The 26,281-nt window shown below is 38.6% G+C and overlaps 1 protein-coding gene across 1 annotated transcript; it reads left to right on the top strand.

The window, feature by feature from the left end:
* Positions 1-11,908: 11,908 nt before the first annotated feature.
* LOC115756724 (protease Do-like 2, chloroplastic) lies at positions 11,909-24,220 on the top strand. The gene is made up of 21 exons (XM_030696603.2): positions 11,909-12,211; positions 12,701-12,871; positions 12,975-13,031; positions 13,372-13,445; positions 13,559-13,622; positions 15,252-15,296; positions 16,544-16,651; positions 17,689-17,766; positions 18,879-18,945; positions 19,088-19,146; positions 19,258-19,357; positions 19,895-19,974; positions 20,932-20,988; positions 21,382-21,485; positions 22,428-22,515; positions 22,608-22,693; positions 22,810-22,834; positions 22,993-23,064; positions 23,280-23,330; positions 23,408-23,468; positions 23,555-24,220. Exons 1-21 carry the CDS (start codon positions 12,014-12,016, stop codon positions 23,797-23,799), a joined length of 1,890 nt encoding a protein of 629 aa, XP_030552463.1. The 5' UTR covers positions 11,909-12,013; the 3' UTR covers positions 23,800-24,220.
* Positions 24,221-26,281: the final 2,061 nt, after the last annotated feature.

The following is a 26,281-nucleotide window of genomic DNA, read 5'->3' as shown; positions in this document are numbered from 1 at the left end:
CGGAACCGGCCCTTTGACCGGGCCCACGGTTCCGGAAACGTGGGAACCGGCGGTTCCGGGCCGGTTCCGAACAGCCCAAAAAAAAAAAAAGTGGGCCCGGGGGCAGAGAGTCGTTGGGCTCTCTGCCCTAGGGCCCCCCCTCCGCCCCCGGGGCTCGGGCCCCCCCTCCCCCCCTCCTTTGGGCCGTTGCTTTACATTTAAAAAAAAAAGAATTAAAAATGATTCTTGCTTATAAATGCATATGCTTCCCCTTTCATTTTTGTCACAAATTCTCCGAACAATCTCTCGAATTCTCTCCGAAATCCTCTCAAATCGCTCAAATTCTCCCAATTCTCTCAATCCCGACTCAATTCTCTCAATCGGATTTCCGATCAATTCTCTCAAAAATGGCAAGTGGAAGCGAAAAATGCCGACAAGGGCAAGATGGCTATGGGAGATTCCGAGTATCCCATTCATGAATACGATCCTCGTGAGTATGCAAGTTGGGAAGACGACGACGATAATATCAACTATGTCCCGATTCCGAACGTCGAGCACATCCCAACACAAGAAAGTCTTCATCCTCCCACCGGTGTCGAAGAAACGTCAACGGCAAATGAGCCGGAACGGAAGGGCCGAGATAATACATCGGACTTGTGGCTACACTTCGACAAGGTACGTGATGAAGTCGAAGGTGAGTATAATGTAAAATGTAAATATTGTTCGCAAACATATAAATTCACGAAAGGAGACGGCTACGGAACATTCCGTCGGCATTTGACGAAAAAACATCCAACGCAAGCGGGGATCGACAATACGCAACAACAAATTTCCGGGTACGCCACTTCTAAGCCTCATCCTTTATTTCGTTTCACCGAAGCACTTTATAAACAAACATTAGGTGAATATGTTGCCCTTGATCATGCTCCGTTTAATACTGGTGAAAATTTTAATATGAAATATTTGATAAATACTGTGTTGGTTCCGCAAGCGCCAACTATTCTAAAAAATACTCTTAAACGCGAAGTTTTTCATCTTTATAAAAAAAGGAAAAAAATCTTTAGGAAAATTTTTTGCGGAATTCAATGGACGTGTGCATATAGGTAGCGATATTTGGAGTGATCCTTGGCAAATTCATTCTTATATGGGTGTCACGTGTCATTGGATAGATGACAATTGGATGATTCAAAAAAGACTTATTGCATTCCGAGTTTTTGATGAAAGCCATTCGGCTCATAATATTTATAGGATAATTAGGCAAGTTTTAGAAGAATATAATTTAATAAATAAAGTATTTTCAATTGGTTTTGATAATGCCGCCGCAAATACCGCTTCTATTCCCGAATTAGAAAATATTTGCAAACCCACTTTTGGCGGACAATTTTTTCACATTAGATGTGCTTGTCATGTTTTAAATTTATGTGTACAAAATGGTTTACGAACTCTTGACACTTCTCTCGCCCCAATAAAAAGTGCAATTAAATTTTTATGGAGTCGTCCCCAATGTATGAAATCATAGGGAAAATTTTGTAAACAAAATGGGAGAAGACCAAGAAGATTTCCAAAAGATATTCCGACTCGTTGGAATTCTACGTACGAGTTGCTTCGGCAAACTTTTGAATATAAAGATTTATTATGTATGTTTATTTCACAAAATATTTCCGAAATTACTTTACTTCCTCAACATTGGGACGTTTGCAAGAAAATTTTAGATATTTTGAAAATTTTTAATGATGCTACTAAGACTTTATCTGGTATTTATTATCCTACAACGCATTTATTTTTAATAGAGTGTGTTAATATTAGTAGTGTTTTTAGTGAATATGAAAAAGATACCGAATTAGGTCAAACTATTTTAGTAATGCGAGAAAAATGGTTGCATTATTATTTGCAAATTCCTCTTGTCTATTTAGTTGGTATTGTTTTTGATCCACGTATTAAATTAGACGGTTTACAAGATTATTTGAATGTGTATTATCATGATTGTTTACATTTGGAAGATTCAATAGATATTTCAAATATATTAGGACATGTTAAAGAATCTATAGTAGCATTATATGGAGAATTTTGTAGTAGATATGGTTTAAGTGATTCCCGATCTTTACAATCTACTGCCTCACGTAGCGAAGGTGGTAGTTCACTTAGTAGAGGGTATAATATGCTTAAGAGTAGGCAAAAAAAATAAAAAGGGGCAACAGATAATATTTCTGAATTAGAAAAATATTTAACCACTCGATTTGAGTTTCGTGATGCAGAACATAGTACAGATTTCGAAATCCTGAAGTGGTGGAAGAGTCACCAAATCGAGTATCCAGTTCTCGCCCTCATCGCTCGTCAAATATTAGCAACCCCTTCTTCAACGGTTGCAGTTGAACAAGCATTTAGTTCGGAGGATTAATTTTGGACTCTCGCCGTTCAAGATTAAGCCCGGACTCTGTGGAAGCTCAAGCTTGTGTCGGCGATTGGACGAGGGCGAAATATCGACACCAAGAGTTAGATCGTGAACACGAATTTTTTAGCGATGATGTTGGAGATACCACCGCCACGGATACCACAACGGGTAGCGACGATTGACGATGAGGTAAGTTGGGGTTCTCAAAGGTAAAAAGAACTACATAGGCTTTGATTCTTCTATACCCAAGAAGATATGTAGGCCGCTTAATGATAATTCATTAAGTTCAAGCCCATTCCTTCTTTTTTTTTTTCCCATATTTTATTACAATGTACAATTTAATTGTATTTTATAATTTATAATTTATTATATTTATTTTATTATTTATTATTTTAAAAATTATTATTAAAAATGAATCGGAATGAACCGGCGGTTCCGAAGCGGAACCGGAACCGGCCCGGGAACCGGCCCGGAACCGCCATTTTACACGGCCGGTTCCGGTTCCACCTTTTCGTGGAACCGGAACCGCCGGTTCCTGACCGGGAACCGCCGGTTCCACCGAACCGGCCGTGACTAGGTGAGGGGAGCATTGAAATAGTATCTCGCATCACTTCGCAACGGATCTTATATCCTTTTTATATTTATGCGATCTCTTTTTACCTGCCAGCTTACACCTTTAAGACAGAGGTTTCTATGGCATTATCAGAGTCAGCTCTATCCCGTTCTCGTGTGCGTGCGCGTCTAGCTCCCATCAATCACTCTCTATCGTCTTTATTAAGGTTCGATTGGTGGCACGTTGTATTAATTGGATTAGGTGAACGTATTTATCAACGTGGCTGGAGACCAACAGTCAAGCATTTCATTCTCAACCCACGAAGGCAAATTTCGAGGGGTCCACTTATGGTTTCTTAAATGAATTCCGGCCTCGCAAATTTCGTTATGATCTTCAATCTCTTGTCTGAGACTCCTCTTCTAAATTAGTTGGAATTGACGGGAATTGATGAGATTGGACCCCGTTGAAAGCAAGTTGGGAGCTTCATAAAACCAATGTTCAAAATGTGCACTCTTTCTCCGCTTTGGACCGCAACTCCTCATCCGGAAACTAGACGGGTGATATCTGCACACCACTTTTTTTTTTCTTGAAAAAATTATTCAAAAAGTCTTAAAATTATTACACTTTTGCCAATTCAGTCACAAATATTCTAACTTTATTGATTCAGTCCTAAACTTTTTCACTTATTGTCAATTGAGTCCTATTGACCGAAAATCGCTAACGTGACTGTCGATTGTTCTACGTGGTACAATGGGCGTTGATGTTGATAATTTCTAATAATATTTTTGTGAATTTTTTTTTATTTTTTCTCTTTTTTCCTTTGATTTTTTTTTCAATGTTCTCCCGGCCGCGAGAACAGTGCAGAAAAAATAAAGGAAGAAAAGAAAAAAAATAATAAAAAAATTGAAAAAATATATTAAAATATTATCCACGCTGGCTCCGACCGTGTCATATAAGACGGCCGGGCGTTCACATCGGTATTTCCGGCCAATGGGGCTCAATTGGCAACAAGTGAAATGATTTAGAATTGAGTTGGCAAAAGTAAAAAGTTTAAGACCGAATTGGCAAAAGTGAAACAGATTTAAATTTTTTTTTATTTACAATTTTGCCCTTTTATCTTTAGTCTGATGAGCACTGTACTGGAGGTTGTAGTAAGTTTTCCTATATAGTGGTCGTCACCACTTTAGTCTTTCCATAAAATCCATGAGCTTCTCTTGGACGCAAAATGCTTCATGTTCTTCTTATTTATTTTACTTTGCATGTATTTTCTGCATTGATGGCATTGACGCGGTGTCAAATGGGCGCCACGTAAAAAAGACTAAAGCTAAAAAGAATAGATCGAAATAAAATAAAGGTTAAAAAACAGTCTAAAATATTTTTAGAAAAGTTAAAAAGGCTACGCCCATTAAGTAGTGGTGAACACAATTTCTGGGTAGAATCGGACCGGAGGTTCCCGGTTCAATTCCAGGTTCTAAGGAGACAGAGTCCGGTTCTTAGTTCCTTTTTTTCAGGAATTGGGAGCAACCAAAAAGAGACCCTAAAAGAAGCAATTGTTAGAGCAATTTTTCATAGATGATTGAGGTCTGAAGGTCTATGGCTTTGATTTTATGTCACATGTTTTGAACTTTTTATTGTTTGTTTTATGTTACGTGTTCGTCTTCGTGGATTGTCGACTACAATTAGATTGCAATTTTTGTCTTTGTTCACCATTTTTTACGCTCGAACACTAGACACTATAAACTAGTAAATTTGTATTTGCATAATGCTTATATCGTACAGGATTTGTTTGATCGTGCATTGTTGTATTTTGTTGAGATCACTATTTATTAGGGATGATACATTTCTAAGTAATTTGGCAGTTGTTAAGATCTCATGATTTCTTGGACCAAAAAAAAAGATCTCATGATTTCACAACCCGCTTTTACGAATCCTTAGTTATTATTGCGTACATTCTCATTTTGTTTAACTAAAGATAAAAAAAAAATTGGTAAGTTTCCGGGTACCTTCGAATTGAATCTGGAACATGTGACAGGGTAGTTTTCGAATTTCAGGATATGATGGGTCGGTTTCGGGTTCCAAAAATCGAGAAACCTATTTCGACCGATAGGTTTCGGGTGTCAGGTGGAACCCGTAAAGAATCCGAGATCGCTCACCTCTAGTAATAAGGAGTGACTTGGTGTCGATGAGGGCAACTCGCCTAGAGAGATGGATGGCGGCAAGGGCCGTCACGCAATGGCGAAGCACGATTTGCCGGAACAACCATCGATGGGGCCTGATGGTGACAAGAGTTGCTGCAACTACCTAGCATGCAAGGGCCCACTACCCTCACTAGGACTTCAACATGGGTCGTCGACCCTTGCTGTCGACAAAGGGGCAATGGCGTCTCCCCTTACAAATGCCTACCTCCCCGTTATAAACTCCATCTCGGATCTTTAGGCCCTATTTGGTTCATCATTAGGAATGAACATTAGGACTCTAAAGTCTCTTGACCAAATGCAAATGGTGTTTGGTTCATTTTTTGGCTCACTTTGGGGAGATGCAATTACATCTCAAATGTTCTTCGAAGTATTTTAACCCAAAGTACCTAAGGACTTTTGCAAAATGCAACTAATTTTTTTTCTTTTAAATTTGTCACCTTAACTTGCTGCCACCGGTTGCCGCGGCCGCCACCCATCGCCACCCCCCATTGACCGCCTCCCGCCATCCGTCGCCACCATCTATCGCCGCCCTTCTCCGCCAACCGCCGCCAACAGCCCTCGACCGACGCCGCTCACTTGCCATCGCCCGACAACCACCATTGCCTCCCACCACCAATTGTCGCCGCTCGCCGACCGTCGATCACCGCTCGCCGACCGTCAATCACCGCTCGCCGCCACCACCGATCGCCGTTGCCCGCTGCCATCGCCGCCGCCGCCACCACCACCACCGATCGCCGCGGCCGACCGCCGTCGCCACCGCCACCACCGATCGCCGCCGCCGACCACCACTTTTTTTTTTAAAAAGTAAAAATATTTTGCAAAATTCATTTTTTACCAAACAACATTTAAGTCAAAGTTATTTTTCAATGTGTTTTTAAAATACACTTTACCAAACATTACTTGCATTTTGAAAAAGGTTTTTAGCCCAAAGATATTTGTATTTTGAAAAAGACCTTTAACTCAATAGTATTTACATTTTTTCAAAGTTCCTTGACCAAATACCGAACCAAACATGCCCTTGGTCTCTTTGATGTCTTATCATTTTTTTTGGGTTTTTGTAGTTTTCAGGCTTGGTGTTCATCTTTCATTGTTGGTTATTACTTATTTTCAGTTTCTTTTAATTTTGTGATGTGACATTTCCAAGTGATGTTGTGTCTTATCAAATGATTAAAATAACTATTAAATAAGGCCACGCGGCATTGGAAAAATGGTAAAGAAGGGTAAGGTCGAGCCTTCCATTCACTAAAATTGACAAAATTAATGGAATTGCTCAAGTGTATAGAAATTACAAAGCTTAGAATTTGAATCGAATGAAAATTTTAAAAATCAAATGCATTAACGCTAAAGACTTCAGAACTTATATCATGACATGTCGAAAACATTTTCTTGCGCCGGATACTATCGATTTCTCGAGAAATTTTATCGTTTACAAAATATTTTCCATAAAAAATTGTTATTCAATTTTTATTAAGAGAAGACGGATTTTTGTGGCAATTTGGGATAGTAAACTCAATGAATAATAAGGAATAGTATGATTTGCCGGGATTTAATCAACAACGAAGTACAAAAAACTTTGTCGGAATTTAATTAACGATAAAGTGAGATGATAGAGTTGGAGTTCAATCGAGAATGAAAATCCGAAACTGCGACTAGTATGGAATTGAAAGATATTTAAATTGAGAAAAATTAAGATAAAGATAAATTTGCGAGAACGTTTTTTTTTTTATTAATCGGAGAGAGCCATTGCAAAGAGTATGAATATGGGTATTTAAAGCCAACAATTGACGATTATTCAAATAAAAAATAACTTCTCGATCTCCTATTATTTAGCAACACTTGAGTACGAAGATACCTCAACTTGTCAGAGAACATCGGTGGCTTCATCCCCGGATAATAGATATTTGCTCTCATCGGTTGCTCGTCGATATTGATTCATCATACTCTCCTACTATCGGCTAAGTCTATCACTTCATCGGTTATAATAAAATAAAAATTAGCTATGTTTTTTTTTGGCGTCAACCTATCCGTTGATTTTTAGAATAGGATTGCATACAAAAGCTGGATGAAGCGTGTACATTAGTGTTCCAATGACATCAACCGCTGATGAATTGAGACAGTTGACATTCCCAGCTTATAGCAATGCCATAATAGCCCATACGAACCTACGATACGAGCATTAGTTCGAGGGCGTGATTACACTTTTGACCGGCGCGGATACAAAAGCATCACGTGGATCAATCTCGGCCGTGGGGACTTGACGAACGATTCATCGAAGCCCTCCAAATAAAACAATAGTTCTCTCGAATGTCATTGGGAAAATCCCATTATTTGCAATAACTTCGAGTTACTCAAACAAGGATTCTGTCCTCTTTCACATTTTCTTGTGCTTTTTTTTTAATTTTTTTCCTATTCCTCTATCGCCAACTTCACTAAATTTTCAGTCCACGTCTTCAGTTTCCTTCTATGATGGCAACGGAAGGATCACCTTAGGCACGGAAGGAAACGTAATTGTTCAGTGGGCCTAGTTAAGCAAAAAACCAAGGTTCAAGAAGACGACTCCGACCGGCCGGCGAGCAAAAGTTCAGAGACTACCGATATCGCCGAGCTATCCGAGTGGCGTATACATCGTGTGACCAAAATGGGGAAAGGCTTGATCAAGCTCGCGTACGGAATGAAGTTTCTGAGCGGATTGATTCGGTTCATTGCATCGCAATCACTTGGCGCAGGCTTTGAGAGCCCACAAAGACCATTGTGGCTTGCAGGAGAAAGGGATGGAAGAGGCCCACAAAGCCCTTTGAAAGGAAGATGAGTCGCCTGGTAGGCCCAATACCCAAAAAAAAAAAAATGAAACCAACAAGAAGAAAAGTACTCTTACACGAGAGAAAAAGTAAATACCGTTAACCTCTCCGTCCTAAAGCCCGCTTGCCAAGTTGCCGATCACCTCGGCAAACGACGTCGGCATTTGCGGTAAGGATGCCGAGCAGAACGGCATTGTTTTTGCTTGATCCCGCAAGACATGCCCTCAGCAGCATGTGTTCTTAAGAAGAACATGTTAACCTAACGTTAATGGATTGGCAAATGTTACCGTGCCACGCCGGTTCCTCGCCATCCCCATCATATTCCCGGCATCCGCCCCCATCTCCTACATGCACAACCTCCGAAGCGTAGGCTACACAAAACGCGAACTGTTATTGAGCCACGGTCCATAATTTTACTGTTAGGGAAAGATAACGTCAGTGAACTTCCTCCATGTGAGAAATTGAAAACAAGCTAGAATGACGTTCTGTGATGAGAAATCGTAGTCGACCCAAATATGAAATTACTTGCACGATTGCCATTCGGGTCTATCTCATTCATGGCAACTAAACAGACAAATGTCTAATGTCTCAACTCATCCGCTTTCCTTTGTTAATCCATATCCTGTTTCGAAGCAAAGAAGAATAGAAAATTTCTTTAACCCCAGGGTAAAAACTTGTCATGTATCTAGTCCAAACCTCAATCAAAGTCATTCTTGATTAAAGTGCCGAACTCCATTTGAGTGGACAAATTGATTTGGCATCCAAGTACCGATGGAACAATTCTGTTAAATCCGCTTACAAACTCATCAAGTGGCGAACTGAAAATGAGAACTATTGGTGTTGTCCCACATCGGTTGTGGAAGGAGCTAGTGGTTGGTTTATAAATGTGAGGAAAATTCTTATCCTTTAAGCTCGTTTTTGGGATAAGAGAGGCCGAAGACCACCCAACATTGATATCGGAGTCAAGGTTACTAACAAACAATAATTCTAGGCCCAAAAGTCACATGAGAGAGATATGGGTTGTTGTTGCTTTGATCCATGGCCTGATGTGTAAGGGTGAGATTATTGGGGTTGTCCCACACGGTTGTGAAATGGGCTGGTGATCGATTTATAAGTATGAGGAAAAGCCTCAACATTTGATCTAACTTGGAGATGAGAGAGGCTCAAGATTACCTAACATTGTTACCAACAAGTTTGGTCCTAATAATCACACAGAGAGAATACGACTTGTTGCGGCTCCAGCATAGGGCTAGACTTGTGAGGGGGATATTGTTGGAGTTGACTCACATCGGTTATTGGCTGGTGGTCGATTTATAAGTATGAGGAAAAGCCTCATTATTTAAGCTAACTTTTGGAATGAGAGAGATCCAAGACCACTCAATACCGGTACCACATCCTAGATTACCAATAAGTCTAAGAGAGATACAAGTTGTCACGGCTTTGACTCGGGGCCCGATATGTGAGGGGGAGATTATTTGGATTGTCCTACATCGGTTGTGAAAAAGGCTAGTGGTCGGTTAATAAGTTTGAGGGAAAGTATCATCCTTTGAACTAGTTTTTGAGATTAGAGAGGCCCAAGACCACTCAACAGGCCAACACTAGTATTAGAGCATAAGTTACCAACAAGTCCGGACCCAAAAGCTACACAAGAAAGATATGGATTGTTGTTTGTTCGACCCATGACCCGATGTGCAAGGGAGAGATCGTTAGATCGTTTTATATTAGTTGTGGAATGGATTGGTGGTCGATTTTATAAGTGTGAGAAAAAGCTTCAACATTTGAGTTAGCTTTCGGAATGAGAGAGGCCTAAAACCATCCAACACTAGAATTAGAGCTTGAGTTACTAACAAGTCTGGACACAACAATCACACGGGAAAGATACGGGTTGTTGCAGCTCCAACCCAAGGCCTCATGTGTGAGGGAGAGATTATTAGGATTGTCCCACATCGATTGTGGAAGGGGCTGGTGGTCGGTTTAAAACCGTAAGGGAAAACCTTAATGTTTGAGCTAGCTTTTGAGATGAAAGATGCTTAATATCACTCACAAGAACAACTCCGGGATTTGGAACAACATCTGGAAAGCTAGAGTTCATGACCGGTACGAAATGATGTAGAGGATAGCAACTAACATATACCATGTCGAGCTAACTTGTTTCAATTTTTCCATATTGCAGCCCCTTCTTGCCCGTTGCATGGTGCCTCATAGGAAAATTCAATACAATTTGTTCACAACATGTCATCTGGCCCAAATTTGGTTGAGACAGAGCCCATTGGGAATTATCTTGTATGGTTGAAATTTCAAGTCTCTGGAATGAGATTGTGAATCACTTTCTCGATCCAGGAAAAATAAAATAGACAATGGGATTAGATTGCAAGCTCTTCACCCTTTACACAATAATTCCTTGCACTAGAATGCAGCATTGTAGAAATGAAAAATTACATGATCAGACTATTCCAATTCCTTCCAAAGCAATTTAGCTGGTCATACAATATTTCATAGAGTATTCTAATATGGTTTGAAAGGAGAGCAAAGTTAATTGAGAAACCATATTCTATTGTGGGTGAGGACAAACTCTTAGATTCCTCCGTCGACCAAGAGTTGACGTTTAATATAGATGATGCGTGAATGATAACAAAGGGTCCATATGTATTATTGCATGAACAAGTAGAAGCTCAATTGTCCAAGCGTGGACGAGACATGAAGATGAAACCTACCAATGGAGTGCATGCTGCAACTCTTCTTCTCCCATGCAAAGCTCTTCAATCCCTCGGCATCCACAAAACGATATTTGAAAGTGATTGCAATGTGTTAATTAATATTATTCAACAAATGAGCCTTGCCCTTGAAGTTTGAAGTGGACCAATAGAATTAGAAATGTCCTTGCAAATTCGGGTTTTCATCATATAAGTGAAAGATTTGATGAGACTACAACCAACTACTCTAAAAGCTACAATGTGTTAATTAATATTATTCAACAAATGAGCCTTGCCCTTGAAGTTTGAAGTGGACCAATAGAATTAGAAATGTTGTTGTTCATGACCTTGCAAATTCGGGTTTTCATCATATATGTGAAAGATTTGATGAGACTACATCTAATTGTTCTAAAAGCTTAAGTTTATAGAAGAATGTGTGGTTTAATATTTATATATTCTAACAATATGAACTACATATTTTTTTTTAATGATCACCCATTTAGAGTTTAAAATATAGCGTCGGTGAAGTTTTTTTTTTATTTATCATTTTAGGTTCCGTTTGTTTCATGAAAAACAATTTTTAAGAAAAATTTTCCCTATTTTTCCACATTTGGTTTACAAAAATAAACTAGTCAATAAAAACACTTTCCACCAAAAGAAAAAACATGTTCAATAGTTGGGAAAATGATTTTCCCTTCCATGAAAAGAGGAAACCATTTTCCCTCAGCTTTTCTCCCTATATTCCTTTACATTCTTTTTCTTTTGAATTATTTTAAAAAAATTGGAAATTTAAATAATTATTTAATTTTTAATTTTTAAATAATTATTAATAACTTTAGTATTTTTATTTGTTTCTTTTCTTTATTCCTCTGCTGGTTGCCAACCACGGCGACGGCCGACGATCGGCCTCGGTGAGGCCACGAGCGAGGGAGTAGCCTTGCCAACCTTGGGCGAGCTCGTCCCTTAGCTATGGTCGGTTGCCGGCTGCCGACGAAGGAAGAAAGAAAAGAAAAAAAAGACAAAGAAATAATAATTAAAAATATGATTTTTTAGATAATTTCCTCTGAAAAATCAAATGAAGTTTTTCATTCCAAACAATTTAAGGTTATTGTCATTTTTCAGGAAAATGATTTTTTAGAGACGTTTTATTTTTCGTGAAATAAACGAAGTTTTAATGTTGGCTCTAGTTTCCCCTCCCCCCAAAAAAAGAAGGAATTTTACAAAAAAAAAAAAAAAATCGAAAAGGAAGAGAACAGCTAAAAAAAGAAAGAGGGTAACGACATGGAGGCGCCAAATGAAATTGGCCTTTAGGATAAGGGGACTCGCGCTTAAACTCCATCTTTTTCCCCCTCCGATATTTTTCTCTCTTTCCCTCCTGCTTCTCCGTCGAAGCAGCGACAATGGCGATTGCGGCCGCCAGCTGCTGCTTCTCCTCACTCTCCTCCGCCGTCACCTACCGCTGCTCTCTCCCCGGCCTGGGCCGTCTACCTACGCCGCCCGATTTTCCGTTTCCCCTCAACTTGAAGTCCGAGCACAGGGGAGCTTCGAAGAAAGATCCCTCCTCCTCCTCTTCGTCTGCGAAAACGAGCAGGGACAAGGTACTTCGCGTCCGCTTTCCGCTGTTGAGTCATTAAAGCATGCGCATCAGGTGCTTGTTGCAGAACTAATTGTGCCGTGTCTCTGGAAGTAAAACTCGTCTGCTGTAGAGCTTTTCGACGTGCGAGCGCAAGGCATTGGTAGACATGCGCAGTTAACATTTCGATTATTTGTGCTGCCGTGAATCATTCATCATCGAAAAAGAGGAGGGTTTTGTGTTTGTGGAGACATACGTGACTATCATGATCTAAGATATTCAAAATATGCCTGTTGATGGATTGCTGATGATTATACATTTGTTCAAGCTTTATGTGATGACCTTGCCGATAGCTACAAAGTACCACTCGTTTCACTACGGGAGCTCCAAAGATGCAAATGTGAACATTAACCAGAAGATGTTTCTGCTTGGCTTTCTGTGTCGTCTGAACTTGTAATTATGATTGGACGGAGGGTTTTCTCATTTCTCTCTTGACTCGGTTTGCCATATCTAGGGGAAAACTATTTCTCAGAAAAAGTATCCTGGAAGATCAAAAGATGAAAGGCCTTATCCATTTATTGATGGTGATAGGAATAGAGGATATGCAGGGCGATCTGAGTCTACGGCTTTTGGTTTTGGCCTGCAAAGAAAAGAAAAGAAGGGTTTTGATTTCACAGAACAGCAGGTACCTCTCATGAGGTCTCAACTGATAGTTTAGATGTTTGGACTCATTTATCTCCTTGCATTTTACTGTTATGCTGATATGATATTGTTGTCCCCTATGACAGTCACAAACCGATTCTGGGAACATCCAAGATGCAGCTTTTCTCAATGCCGTCGTTAAGGTAGACTAAGTGTGGGACTTTATTTCAACATCTCTGTTTTTCTCCCAAAAACTTAAGTTTTATTGTTAGAATCGCCTATTTTAACTTCTCTATCGATCTCATCATGAATTTTAACATGCATCAACTGGAATCTGTTGCTGCATGTCCGAGTAACAAGTATTTTTGCATGAATTCTTCTAGCTGTTGTTGTCCCTATCATTTTTTGTTAATGAAATTGCTATATCATTATGTCTGGATGTTTGATTTAAAAAAGAATGACGATAATGATACTTGAGGATCCTTTTAAGTTGGCAATCCTTGTGTAATATTCTATTGTTTGATCTCCCTTTATGTATATTAGGTTTATTGCACTCATACGGAACCTGATTATTCTCTTCCCTGGCAAAAGCAAAGACAATATACAAGTACTGGAAGGCATGTCTTCTTGCAACAGTTCCCATCTTGTGTCATTTGTTGGCAATCGCTCTTTCTATATGAGAAAGTCGAACTGCCAGTGACTTGACTATTCACTTTTTATCTTGGTCCAGTGCTTTTATGATTGGTGATGGAAAGCTCTTGACTAATGCACATTGTGTGGAACATTATACCCAGGTAATCCACTTGATTGTCATGCCAAAAGTTTATTTATTATATGAATAATCTCCATGTTAGTTTGAGTTCGGAGTATGATTGTTTGAATTTTGCTCTAGTTGTATCTCTAGCAAACTAGCTTCTCTAGGCTATATAGTTAGATATCGGACAACATTTTGCAGATCTAGAAAATAATTCCTGATTGTTCTTAGATGAGATGTTCCGAATGTTGCAATGACATAGTGGTTATGGCATTCAATACCATAGAACATCTTCTTTTCACGTGATAATTGGCTCAGACCTCGAAATTCTGTGGTTTTGTGATAGTTATCGTTAATTATACAGTATGCTCCACTCAAATCTTTGCATTTCTTTGAAAGCTATTGATGTTTCTTTTGATAGGTTTTGGCTGTTTGTACTTGCTTACAACCTCGAAATAGTTACTTTTCAGTAATATATGGCATCGAATTTTTACTCTTTCCCTTTTTCGTGGTAGATATCTGTCTTGACATGTCTTCTGTCTTCTTTTGTACCGACCTCCTTCCTCTTCCTTCCTGTTCTGTTTATTTCTGTAGCAATGAAAGACTTAAGTTATTATGTGTCCTCAGTGTCCTATTTGCTGATAATCTGAGATGAAATCCTCAATGTTTCAGCACGGTTTCTTGGCAATATAAATTGACGCAGACCAGTAAAAGAAATGATTCAAATCTCAACCAACCCTGCGATTTTGGATATTTGTGATGATCGCCAGGTGGTGATCCTTTTTTACGCTTGACACTCAGCATACATGTGAAAAATGCTTGAGTGGGACTTGGTCAGATGGTGAGCTTATGAGAAATAATTGATGACCAGCTTACTGCCATGAGCCAATAAAGGCGACGGAAAGATAGTAATTAGTCATATTTTTCCTGGTGGTGACTTTCTCGAATGGTTTCAAGATGTATGATGAAGGGTTTGGGCATAGGCATTTGGGTTGCGTAGTTCCTTTGGCAACAATGGTTGGTTATGAGCAATGATGGCAGGTGATGATACAACAAAGTAAAGGAAATGGAATAATAACAAAAGTAATTAAGAAGACTATGAGAAGAGACATGTGTTTCCAGGAAAGTTTTAAGTACCAATTTTCCATCAGCCAGAAACCAATAAGAAGATGCCTTGACTGATTCTTTCCTTTTGCCAAATTAAAGAAAATGGGGTATGTGTTTTCTGAGAGGCACTTTCCTGTAAAACAGATAGAGACTTTGGAGTAATCTGGATCTATAGTTGTGTAGGCTAAGCTTCTCTTTCGATGCATTATTTGCTGACTGCACATTTTCCTTGTATTTATGTTGTTGACCTACGCAAATTCCTGGTGATGTCTTTCTTATTCTTTCTTAGGCAGATTCTCTTCATTTCTTTCTTAGTCTTTCTTTCATCATTTCATTTTGTCCATTTCATCTCTAAATTGCGACTGGAACTACCAAACTACCCAAAAATCTTAAACGTCCTAGGCAATCTCTGTCTCTCCTATGTTGTGGGATAGGAGTTATTTTGTTGTTATCTGCCTCGGCATCATTGAAATTTTGAACTGTCCTGTATATGGTTTGCACACAACTTTTGTATAACCAAACGAATTTCGTTACATTTGTTCTTTGATTTTTTCAATTGCAGGTCAAAGTAAAGAGAAGAGGCGATGATACTAAATACGTGGCCAAGGTATTTCACTAGTTCAGTGATCAAGTGATGCGCTGTGATATCTGTTTTCTTTTCAAGTAAAGCATTATTTGGCCAATTATTTCGTGGATTCAGCATTTTTTACTGTTGTGTGGATATTTGTGAATGTCAACTAGCAGTTGCATGTAGACAAATTGGTCTAAAAAAGGTGTTTTAAGACAGAGGTTAATACATTATTCCTTACAATGAATAGGGAAAAATAGCATGTAAAATACAAGAAAATTAGGAATACAATGAGCAGCCAGCCACGCCACAGAAAAAGACGGAGACAATATGTTTTGTCCAAACAAGTTTCAAAGAACAATAACGTACTGAGAGATGTAAATTCTTTTTGCAGCATGGATAGTCCATAGCAAGCTGTTCTGGCCAGGATCCACTTTTCACTGTGCAAACTTACTATCTAAGTTGCAATATTTGTGTGGAAAAGATTTGAGAATACTTGATTGATCTCTATAAGGAGGCTAATTTCATGACTTGGGTGCTAGTGTTTGTAAACCTGATTTAATCACCTGTGGAAAGCATATCTGAGGCTCTTAACCAAGACCTTGCTGCTGTTGCATACATGTTGTTGGACAATTTTAGGTTAGAAGATATCGGCTGAAATTAATGTTTTTCCCCTTATATGTCCTTATTTTATGAGTTATCTTATTTATTGTGTGCTATTAGAGAGCCAAGATTGACCAACTTTCTCATGCATTTGCTGCCATTTGAGAAACAAAACGAATTCTTCATGCTTACTGTTCTTCTGTCATGTTCATCTAAAATACAAGAAAGTGCTGACCTACCTGACCACGGGAAATGATGTCTTCTTTTATCTAGCAAGGCTATAAATTATGTCGTGTAGACAAATCATCATTTAATGACCTGTTTATGCTGGTACATCAAAAATGATTTGATAGTGTATATTAGTTTTCAGTGCTTTAGTGTGCATGTGCATTTAACATTTTGGTTTTCCCCCCAAAACAGCTAGATGGCGATCCTCCTTTATCTCGTTCTCTGTAATATGGAGTTAGTGTCTAATTATCTTGTTGCTTTCTCGACCTTTTTCCTTTTATAAGCACATACATGTCCATTTGCATCATTGGGTTATCAGTCTGCATTTTTCTTTTGACTCTTAGTGAGGAACCAAAGCTGAATATGAAGAACCAATCAAGTTCTTAGTTCCAAATTTGTAGTCTTGGATGCAATAATCCCATTCCTCAGCTTCTTCTTTCTGGTTTAATGGACAGGTTTTGGCTAAAGGCATCGATTGTGATATAGCTTTGCTTTCTGTAGAGAGTGAGGGGTTTTGGAAAGGAGCAGAACCACTGCAATTTGGACGCTTACCACATCTCCAGGTTTGACTTATTTAGTTGTCAAATAAGTAGCTCTCTGTTTCTTTATCCCAGTGGACATAAGTTGTTTTAAATTCTATGAAGCTTTCTTTCTAATTCTTCCATCCCTAGCATGATTTTTTGAAGATCTTGTAATTTGGCATCATGATATTATCTTGTCATGAAGATATCTCCTAGAATATACTCATGTATTATCATAAAGATGACAGGTTTGCTGCAGATTAATGTTTTTCCGAAGTGCTAGATATCTTTTTTGCATTGTCACCTTTTAACTTGGTCCCGCAGAGTGGTCCATAAACCAAATGAATGGTATACAGAGAAAATGTTAAAGAAAGTTGAAGATCCAGGATAAAGCTCTATGTTCTGAAGAAGGAACTGTGATGGACAATTTGGAAGTTCTAAATCTTCTGTCGTTTTCTAGTTTTGAAATTTTAGTAGATATTGTTTTTTTTTTTGGTAAGTTAATAGAAATTGGATTGATGTGTCATTGAAGGAGCTCATAATTAACAGGAAAGTAAATCATAGTGATTGTTGAATGACATTAGTCTGTTGCTGCACTTTGGCGATAAACATTTTGTCTTGTTAGATCATCTCTACATTGATATTTGCAACACGAGGGATTGTGCTTTGTCATTGAGCAGATTGTGATTGTTTGAAATTTTGTGGCACCAATGCCAATTAAATCAAAAGCCTAAGTTGAATGAATGCTTGGTTAACATTTAAATACTGTTAATGCCCCCCCACCGCCGCCCCCCCCCAACCGGATTTTGATAAAGACTGATGTGTAGAAATATATAATGGTGGGGGGCCCGGAAAGATTTGTACTTAGGTCTCCAGCTCTGGTGCCATGTAAAATTTTGTGGGACCTCTGGAACTGTTTTAAAAATTTAAGCTATTAGATGAATGCGTGATTTATACTCTAAAAGTTTTAACAAGCTTAAAGTCAATATAGCACCATTTCATGGCTCATCAACTCTCACTTTCCTTTACTCTCCTCTTGTTAGTAAACTTTTCATATTTAGCTGCTCCTTATTGGACAGGATGCTGTCACTGTTGTAGGATATCCACTTGGAGGAGATACCATTTCCGTAACAAAAGGGGTTGTATCGCGTATAGAGGTTCGACATTCACATTCAACTGTATTATTTTCTGATAAGTAATGAACATTGCTTCTATTCTTTGAAGACCCATATGTCAAATGTTCATTAAATTTTTTAATGTCTGCCTTCTGCTGTGCAGAACTAGTTTGCTGTGGAGTCTTGTACCTCTATAATGTCTTCTTGTACTTTGTTTGTCGACATGCTTTGGTTCTGTAGAGTTTGATGGTAACAATGATATGATTCACAGTCATTTTACAAGATCAATAATGCCTCTCAAACTATGTTGTTTATTTTTTCCCTAAAGCTCGACACTTTATGTGAAGGATTTGCCTAAAGCTAGAATATTACAATCATATTTCAGTTCATATGGATATGACTTGGGCAAAGGCTTCATCATTGTAGTTTCACTCAGAGTGAGAGCAGCAAAATTTCTTTATTTTTGTTCTCTCTTCTGAATTCTTTTGGAGGTTTAATATAACATTTCTGTTGTTCCTTTAAAATTAAATGCTAGCAGTCGATAAAATCTGAAAATTGGAAGATGTTGACCGTGTCAGATCTTCTGGTCTTTCCCTTCATGATGGGCTGGGGTGGGCACTTAATTTGAGATTAGTGTCAGCTTTAGATATTCATCCATTTCTGTCATATTCTGCACCGCTTCATCGACATAATATATTCATTCAATTCAAAGTGGTATTTTCCCACTATTCTGGTGGATTGATAGAATGCTAAAATAAAATCTTGTAGTCACCGTTGGATGTTCCTCTGTGTAAGGGAAAATATGGATGTGTTATTTTCATTTCCTGTATAGGAGGCTAGATCGTGTATGATTGCATGTCTAAATGGTCTGAGAGTGAATATGTTGTCTGTTGAGGCCATAATATTACGATGTTGATCAATTTGAAGAGTTTGACTACACGTTCACTCTAGCTAATATCTTGAATTTTTCCGTAGCATGTAGCACTTCTATCTGATGAGTGTGGACACTTGAATAATTTATTGGTATATAGACTACGAAAACCAAACCAACTGCTCTATCTGACATTGTTTATTCATGCTATAACGTTGAAGCCTTTTTGTTATTGAGTTTGTCTTTTAAGTCCGTATCATAAGATTGCAGTACTTGTCATCAGGTAACATCTTATGCTCATGGATCATCTGATTTGCTGGGAATACAGATTGATGCAGCAATTAATCCTGGTTGGTGGATCTTTTTCCTTTATGAGTATCTCTTCATGCATTCTTTAAGGGAAAGTTGTCCTAATAATTAAATCCTTATTTTACCATAAATCTGGGTACTTATTTTTTGTACCGGCCTCTGCTCTTATTTGTGAGATTGTAGGTAATAGTGGTGGACCTGCATTCAATGATAGAGGAGAGTGCATTGGGGTAGCATTCCAGGTATATCTATGGCTTCTAGCAAAATTAGCTCAAGACTGTGGTGCTCTCATCTTGGCTAAGTCAATATGGAGCTCGTCTTGGATAAACGTTCTTACAAAGCTTTTCTTTTAGGTTTACAGATCCGAAGAGGCTGAAAATATTGGTTATGTGATTCCAACAACAGTCGTCTCTCACTTTTTGAATGACTACGAGCGAAATGGGAAATATACTGGTGAGGATTAAGTGGTCACGAGTGTGAGTTTCACGTTCTGTTGTCTTCTGTTCATATTCTCGTATCCATCTGAATTAAAGACATAAGCAACCTAAAAGTACCATAGACGTGAAGTTGTAGCTGTATGATTGGGCGAATGGTTTTCATGCCTGACATAATCAGCAATGGAAATTTTGGAGATTAAATCAGCTTGAAAGCTTGTAACATAAGATGCAGAGTCTGCCACTTTGCTTACTAGTCCGATCATTGTCACTGGAATTTTCTTCCCCTGCAAAGCTTTCACAAGCTGTCTGATTTACTTGTTGGTTCTTAGGATTCAGTGGCAGCTCTTTGGTAGAATCTAGAGAGGCTTGAAGTGCGACTATAAGTGGAGGTCGTGCCTTCTGATTGTTGGGCATAGCTTGTTACTCCTTTCTTGCACGTCTTTAAAACATTCTTTTATGGTGTTATTTTCCTCACTATTTTTGTAGCAATTTGAATTTGTCAAATGGCCTGAATCTGTTAAACCAATGCGGAACAATTTTCTTATTCATGAAGGTTTTCCTTGCCTTGGAGTCTTGCTGCAAAAGTTGGAAAATCCAGCTCTACGTGAATGCTTAAAAGTACAGTCCAACGAGGTATATCTCTCATTTACTTGCAGGAAGGCCTTCTTAAATCAAGTTGTGAATTTATTGATGGTTATTGGCATATCATAGTTGCTGTTAATTTGTTCATGTATGGTGCGGTGGGCAGATTATATGAGTCAGCATCTTTCATATTTCAGCCAAATCCATCAAGTGCATGCCCATCCCCAAAATATTCAGTTAGTGGCAATTTAACATGTGCAATCATCTGTCCCATGAAACACGATAATTCATGGCTCACCTTGCTTCTTGGCTGATATCACTACTCAATGGAGTGACATGTCCATCATTTTGGGAAATATTCAGCATTATCAAATTTCTTATCTGCCCTGATTATTGATTTTTTAAGATGTTAGATTTGTAGCACATGACATTTTCCCTATCTTCTGCTCAATAGTTATTAATTCAAAGATAGCTTTATTTGGATAGATGATGCCTGTGACTTGAAAGCAAGCTTTATCTGAAGTAAAAGCTAGTTTTGTTCTATAATCCTATTACTTGTAGGCCATTGTGGTCCTTATCTCTTTAAATATCGTGCTTTAGTTAATTGTCCTTTTGTAAATTTTCATGTTTTATATTGATTTCATGCTAAAATCAATGGGAGTTTGATTGTCTATAAACTGGAAAACATATTTTTATTCACATGTTGCCTTCCTGTCACATACTAAATTTCTGAAAAATCTGGCTCCACGGATATTGTATCTGTAGTTTGTGTTTCATGCTTGTTTTCGTAATTCATATATCTCCAAGAGCGTCTGAGACTACAGAAAATACCAGAGTTCTGATTCGCTCTGCCTTTTATCAGCAAATTGCTGCATGCCATGAATAAGAGTAAATGCAGCATCCTTAGTTTTACTTTCCTCTTCTTTTCTGTTCATGTGGGTTCAAGAGCTTGTATCTGCTGTTAGTGTCGTTACACAGCATCCTCCTCATAAGATTACACATGTGCAGGGGGTGTTGGTGCGAAGAGTGGAACCAACATCTGATGCAAACAATGTTTTAAAAGAGGTATCCTTCTGACTCCAGTACTTTTGACACAGTCAACAACTCTTTTATATATTCTATTGATTGCTTTTCTCAACCATGAAAAGCTGGAGCTTCAGGTATGGAGCTGTACAGTAATATATTTTGTTTAGGCAACAAAAATGAACCTTCAAATTGGTGTCGGTATCAATAGTTGGGCTATTCATGTTTCATCCTGTCAATTGTTTCCCCATGTCATACGCATGGAATGCCTAATAGATTCATTAAGTTGCTAAGAACCTTTTTAATGAGATAAATGGTTACAAATTCACACTGTGAACTAGTATGCCAAAAGTAAAGGTTAAAGGTGGGAAAATGGTCTTATGATGCTGGAGCATTCTGGGTAACTCACATGATCATGAATCTATGCTTTTCCAGGGGGATGTTATTACTAGCTTCGATGATGTTCATGTTGGGTGCGAAGGAACAGTGCCATTCCGATCATCTGAGCGAATTGCTTTCCGCTACCTAATAAGTCAGAAGTAAGGAGCTTATTCTTGTAAATCAGATGTTAGAGGGGAAAAATTTTCTTCCCCTTGAAATTCCATGTTAGTTTTACCTGCGAATTTGGCCTCTCTTGTTCATTTTGGGGCTTCCCTCATGCTTCCCAGCTCTTTGTTTTGTGATGGAGTTTTGAGTCGTCAAAAAACTAATAATGTCCATATTTTCTGTCATCGAGATGTGAATGAGATGTCACTACATACCAGAGTCATTCACACATAAATCAGTTGTAATAACCCAATTATGAGATTGCTGCCAATGATTTGTACTTGCTCTGCGTGGGCCCTACTATGAAAACGTTGTGTATAAGTGTCATCTTAGAATTTTCACTGATGGGACACATTAGCGTGCATAATGGAAAGCCAAGGAAGCACGTGTTATCACTGCCACTTGAAACTTTTGACAGAATATATACAGGGAGTTAAAGAGATAGGGTCGTATTCATATATCTGTGCATTCTTAGTAGGCATTATGCTCCTTTTGGGTTCTTTATTCTATTTTGTAATCACAATGGAAACTGTTAGAAAGTCCAACCCAAAAGCTTAAGCTGATAGGTGGAGGGAGACCACATGAATATAAAGAGCATATAGGACCCGTTATCAAGCGATGTGGGACAACTTCAATATCCCCTCTCATGTGCAAACCGGATTACGAGCGGCATGTGGAATTTTTGACTAATGGGTGTGGACGCGCAATCGCGGACAACACCGGCTCTGATACCATGTTAGAAAGTCCAATCCAAAAGCTTGAGTTGATAGGTGGAGGGGGATCCCATGAATATAGAGAGCATATAGGATCCGTTGTCAAGCAATGTGGGACAACAACTTCAACAGAAACTATTGTCATTAATAGAAGCTATAGCTCCAAGACAGTAAGACAGTTCAATACTCGAGTATTTGTCAACTACAATGATGCTTTTGCAGGTTTGCTGGTGACGTAGCACAACTTGGAATTATTAGGGCAGGGGAGTTCATGAAAGTTCCAGTAATTTTGAATCCGCGAGTTCATTTGGTAAATTATTAGACTTACGTATCTACATAACATTGTATCCGTAGTTTCTGAAACTCTCCTTTGTGACAATCCTGTTTGGTTTATGCTTGTAGGTTCCCTATCATATCGAAGGGGGTCAGCCTTCTTACCTAATTACAGCCGGTCTGGTCTTTACCCCACTATCAGAACCACTAATAGAGTATGATCAAATATCCACATGCCGAAAATTCTTCTTGTTGTATATAGTTTACATATTGAAGTTTGTTGAATATTTTGATGATGTCTGACAGATTTCTTTTCTTATTATTTGTACAGTGAAGAGTGTGAAGATTCTATAGGGGTAAGTCAAGCGTTTCTAGTCATGCTTTTTACATGGCTAATGATAGGACAATTTGTATTATCATGCAATGTTCAGAATTCTTTTTTTCAGAGCAAAAGTTCAGGCTATTCTTGTAATTGACTATCTGAAATATGTTTTAAATGTGCTCTTTGTGGCAGCTAAAATTACTTGCAAAGGCTCGTTATTCTTTGGCAAGGTTCAAAGGTGAACAAATGGTCATCCTATCTCAGGTTAGTAGTATCTACACTTATATGTTTTCCCTCAAAACTCTATGAAATTCCAATCAAATCCATTCCAACAATTGGACATCAACAAACAAAAGGAAAACAATCATATTGCTTTCCTTGCCTTTCTTATTCCATCTGGAGAACTAGATTTTGCGGTCTCCCAGGTTCTCTTCATTCAACCACCTGTGTATTTCATCATCTGTTTTTCATATATGTAGGTGCTGGCAAACGAAGTAAACATAGGATATGAAGACATGAGCAATCAACAGGTAATATGGCACACCGCCTATATTTTAGGTTGTTTGGATTTAGTATTTGCCATGTACTCAAGAGGAGGAATCATCAGGTCTTGAAGTTCAATGGCACTCGAATAAAAAACATCCGTCACCTCGCCCACCTCATTGACTGTAAGTGATGACATTCGTTCCCTTTTCCCTTCTTAATTTGACCTCGATTACTGTGACACTCGTAATTGATTCACCGGTTTTCTTAGCATGTAAGGACAAGTATCTAGTTTTTGAATTTGAAGACAACTATCTGGCTGTCCTGGAGAGAGAAGCCGCTATAGCAGCCTCGTCCTGCATTCTCAAAGATTATGGGATTCCAGCCGAAAGATCTTCCGATCTTTTAGAACGTTATGTGGACTCGGATACAGATAATGAAAAAGTAGGGCAAGATTTCGGCGATAGCCCAGTTTCAAGTTTGGAAATTGGGAATGACGGAATTTTGTGGGCATAGTTAACTGACAGTCGACGTTGGCCTAATTTTTTTCACCCTCGTAGCATCTCTACAGGAGGCCGGGTAGCGTCATCAATAAAGATGAAGTGAAGAGTGAAGACTAATAATCTCCTGTTCCTTTTTTGAGTCTGCGTGATTCTTGATCATTTTTTTTTTTTTCAGTAGAGATCGAATTACGCACGATTCTACATGTAAATTATTGTAGTTGATCTTGTTTGTTTATTAAATTGAAAACCGAGTAATTTCAGATCTCGGGTCGAACAGATCATAGATAACAATTTTCTTTTTTACAATACTCAAAATTGTTGTATGCATATCATTTTCTCTTACCTTGATATAGCATTTTGAAGTCACTTTCAACGGCGTGAGTTTTATTTAACCTTATCCAAGTTGATCGAGCTTTGAAAGATTTCCTCTGTTAGTCGTTCTCTTTTTGCCTTCGACATTTGACAAGGTGAGGAGGTATGGAGGCAAGCCGGGAGGATATCTTCTACCCGCCATGGTATTTCCCCCGATTTCTCAACCATTAATAACGTCGTTTTCATAAATCAGTGTCTGAGATCTGTTGAGGCATCGAAGGGAACAGGTAGGTAATTCACCTCCAGAATCAAGTACTCGCCAATGACCAAAATAAGCAGAGGCATTGACCGACTGGCACTGGGTTCCCAATGCTTAGGATTGATAACTTGTGACGGTGTTAATACCATTAAAAACACCAAATCGATACTGCAGGAGGTATTTATCTCAAATTAATTTTTTTCTCGCAAGAAAATCTCAATTCGATATCCCACGACACATTCACTCCAAACTAACTTTCGTCCAATACCCCGTTGAAATGCACACGTGTCAAAACGCGGGGCAAATGATTGCAAGACGGATCCGACACGAAAAATTTCGCAACTTTGGACACGTATGTACTATAACGAAGGATAAATTCGAGTCGGGGGTACTAGTTTGGAATTTTTGAGACACGAAAATTAGTTTTGAGTGAATGTGTCGAGGTGTACTAATTTGAGATTTTTTGCAAAACAAAATCAAATTGGAGCAAATACATCACAAGTTACCAGTATGAAATTTTTAACCGGCGTTGGTTCGTGGACTAGGTATGTACCATATAAGCTATGGAGTTAAATAACAAAAAAAGAGAGAGAAAAGAACCACACGTGTCACCAAACGAAGGGGAAAAACCCTGGGGCCCACAGGTCGTGGGTCCATGTCGCATGTGATAAGAGACGTTTAATGTCAGGACATAAAGAGTGCGAATAATAATCATTCTATTTCTGAAACCAATTTCTGGCTGGAAATAGATTTTTTTTATTTTTGGGTTTTGGACGAGTTTTTGAGAAAAAATGCTTTTAACTACATAAAATTTATATTCCTAGAACAAAAGTTTGTTTGATAGAGGTTGAAAATTTCTACTTCTAGAATATTATTAACACAATCTTCTGCGAAAAATTTCTACTTCATTTTTAATTTTTTAAAATTTTTGTAAAAAAATTATTATTAGAAAATATGATTTACTATTTAAAAATAAAAAAAATATTTTTTATTTTTTACTTTGGCGTCGAGTGGTGGGTGGCGGTGGGTAGTGGTCGGCGGCGGGTGACGCAGGGCAGTGGTTGGCCGCGGCCGGCGGGTTCGGAGGTTGGCGATGGGCAGCGATGGCCACGGCGAGTGGGTGGCAACAATCAACGGTGGTGACGATGGCTGTGGTTGTGGCGGCGACCGGCGATGGTTATTTCCCTTTCTCAACCGCCCTCTCCCTTGTCCCCCTCCAATAATTTGGGGACTATATCTCAGTTTGTATGATATCAACCTTTTCACCAACCTTTCCTTTGTGCATCAACCGCATCGTATTTTCTTAACGAGCTTTGTTCAATACATCATCGCTTTTTTTATTTTAACCGCCTCAGGATCACGTGAATTTCTCATGATTTTCATTGTCACGGAACGCGAATCCGGGGTGATTTAACCGCTCGAGCACTAAAGAAAATTTTAATGTGGTACTTGATTTTTTTTATCGGTACCGCTCCGTATCATTTGACAACGGGTCTCATGCGTTCTTTAATATTCATATAATCTCCCTCCATCTATCGACTTATAACTTTGGATTGGACTTTCTATCATAGTTTTTCACGGGCCGCCATCGATTGATTCAGCTTGTGCCTTTTTGCGTGTTTGCATCCATCCCTACCGGATGAATTCCATGCGTCGTGGTCAACTCTTCCAACTTGCATGTGAGAGAGGATATTGAAAGAGGAAACATTGTCCAAAAAGTCCTAAACTTATTAAACTTTTGTTAATTCAATCCTAAACCTTTTAAATTTTCCACTTGAGTCATGAACATTTTCATGTTTTGCTGATTAAGTCCTTCCGGCCAATTTCATCCAAAAATAGCCGACGTGAACAATGGCCTTCCTATGTGGCATGACCCGTGTCAAAGTGGACAATTTTTTAATAATATTTTAATATTTTTCGATTT

Source organism: Rhodamnia argentea, chromosome 1 (genome assembly GCF_020921035.1).
Source record: "Rhodamnia argentea isolate NSW1041297 chromosome 1, ASM2092103v1, whole genome shotgun sequence".
Classification (NCBI taxonomy): domain Eukaryota; kingdom Viridiplantae; phylum Streptophyta; class Magnoliopsida; order Myrtales; family Myrtaceae; genus Rhodamnia; species Rhodamnia argentea.
This window is presented reverse-complemented; position numbering and strand designations above follow the sequence as displayed.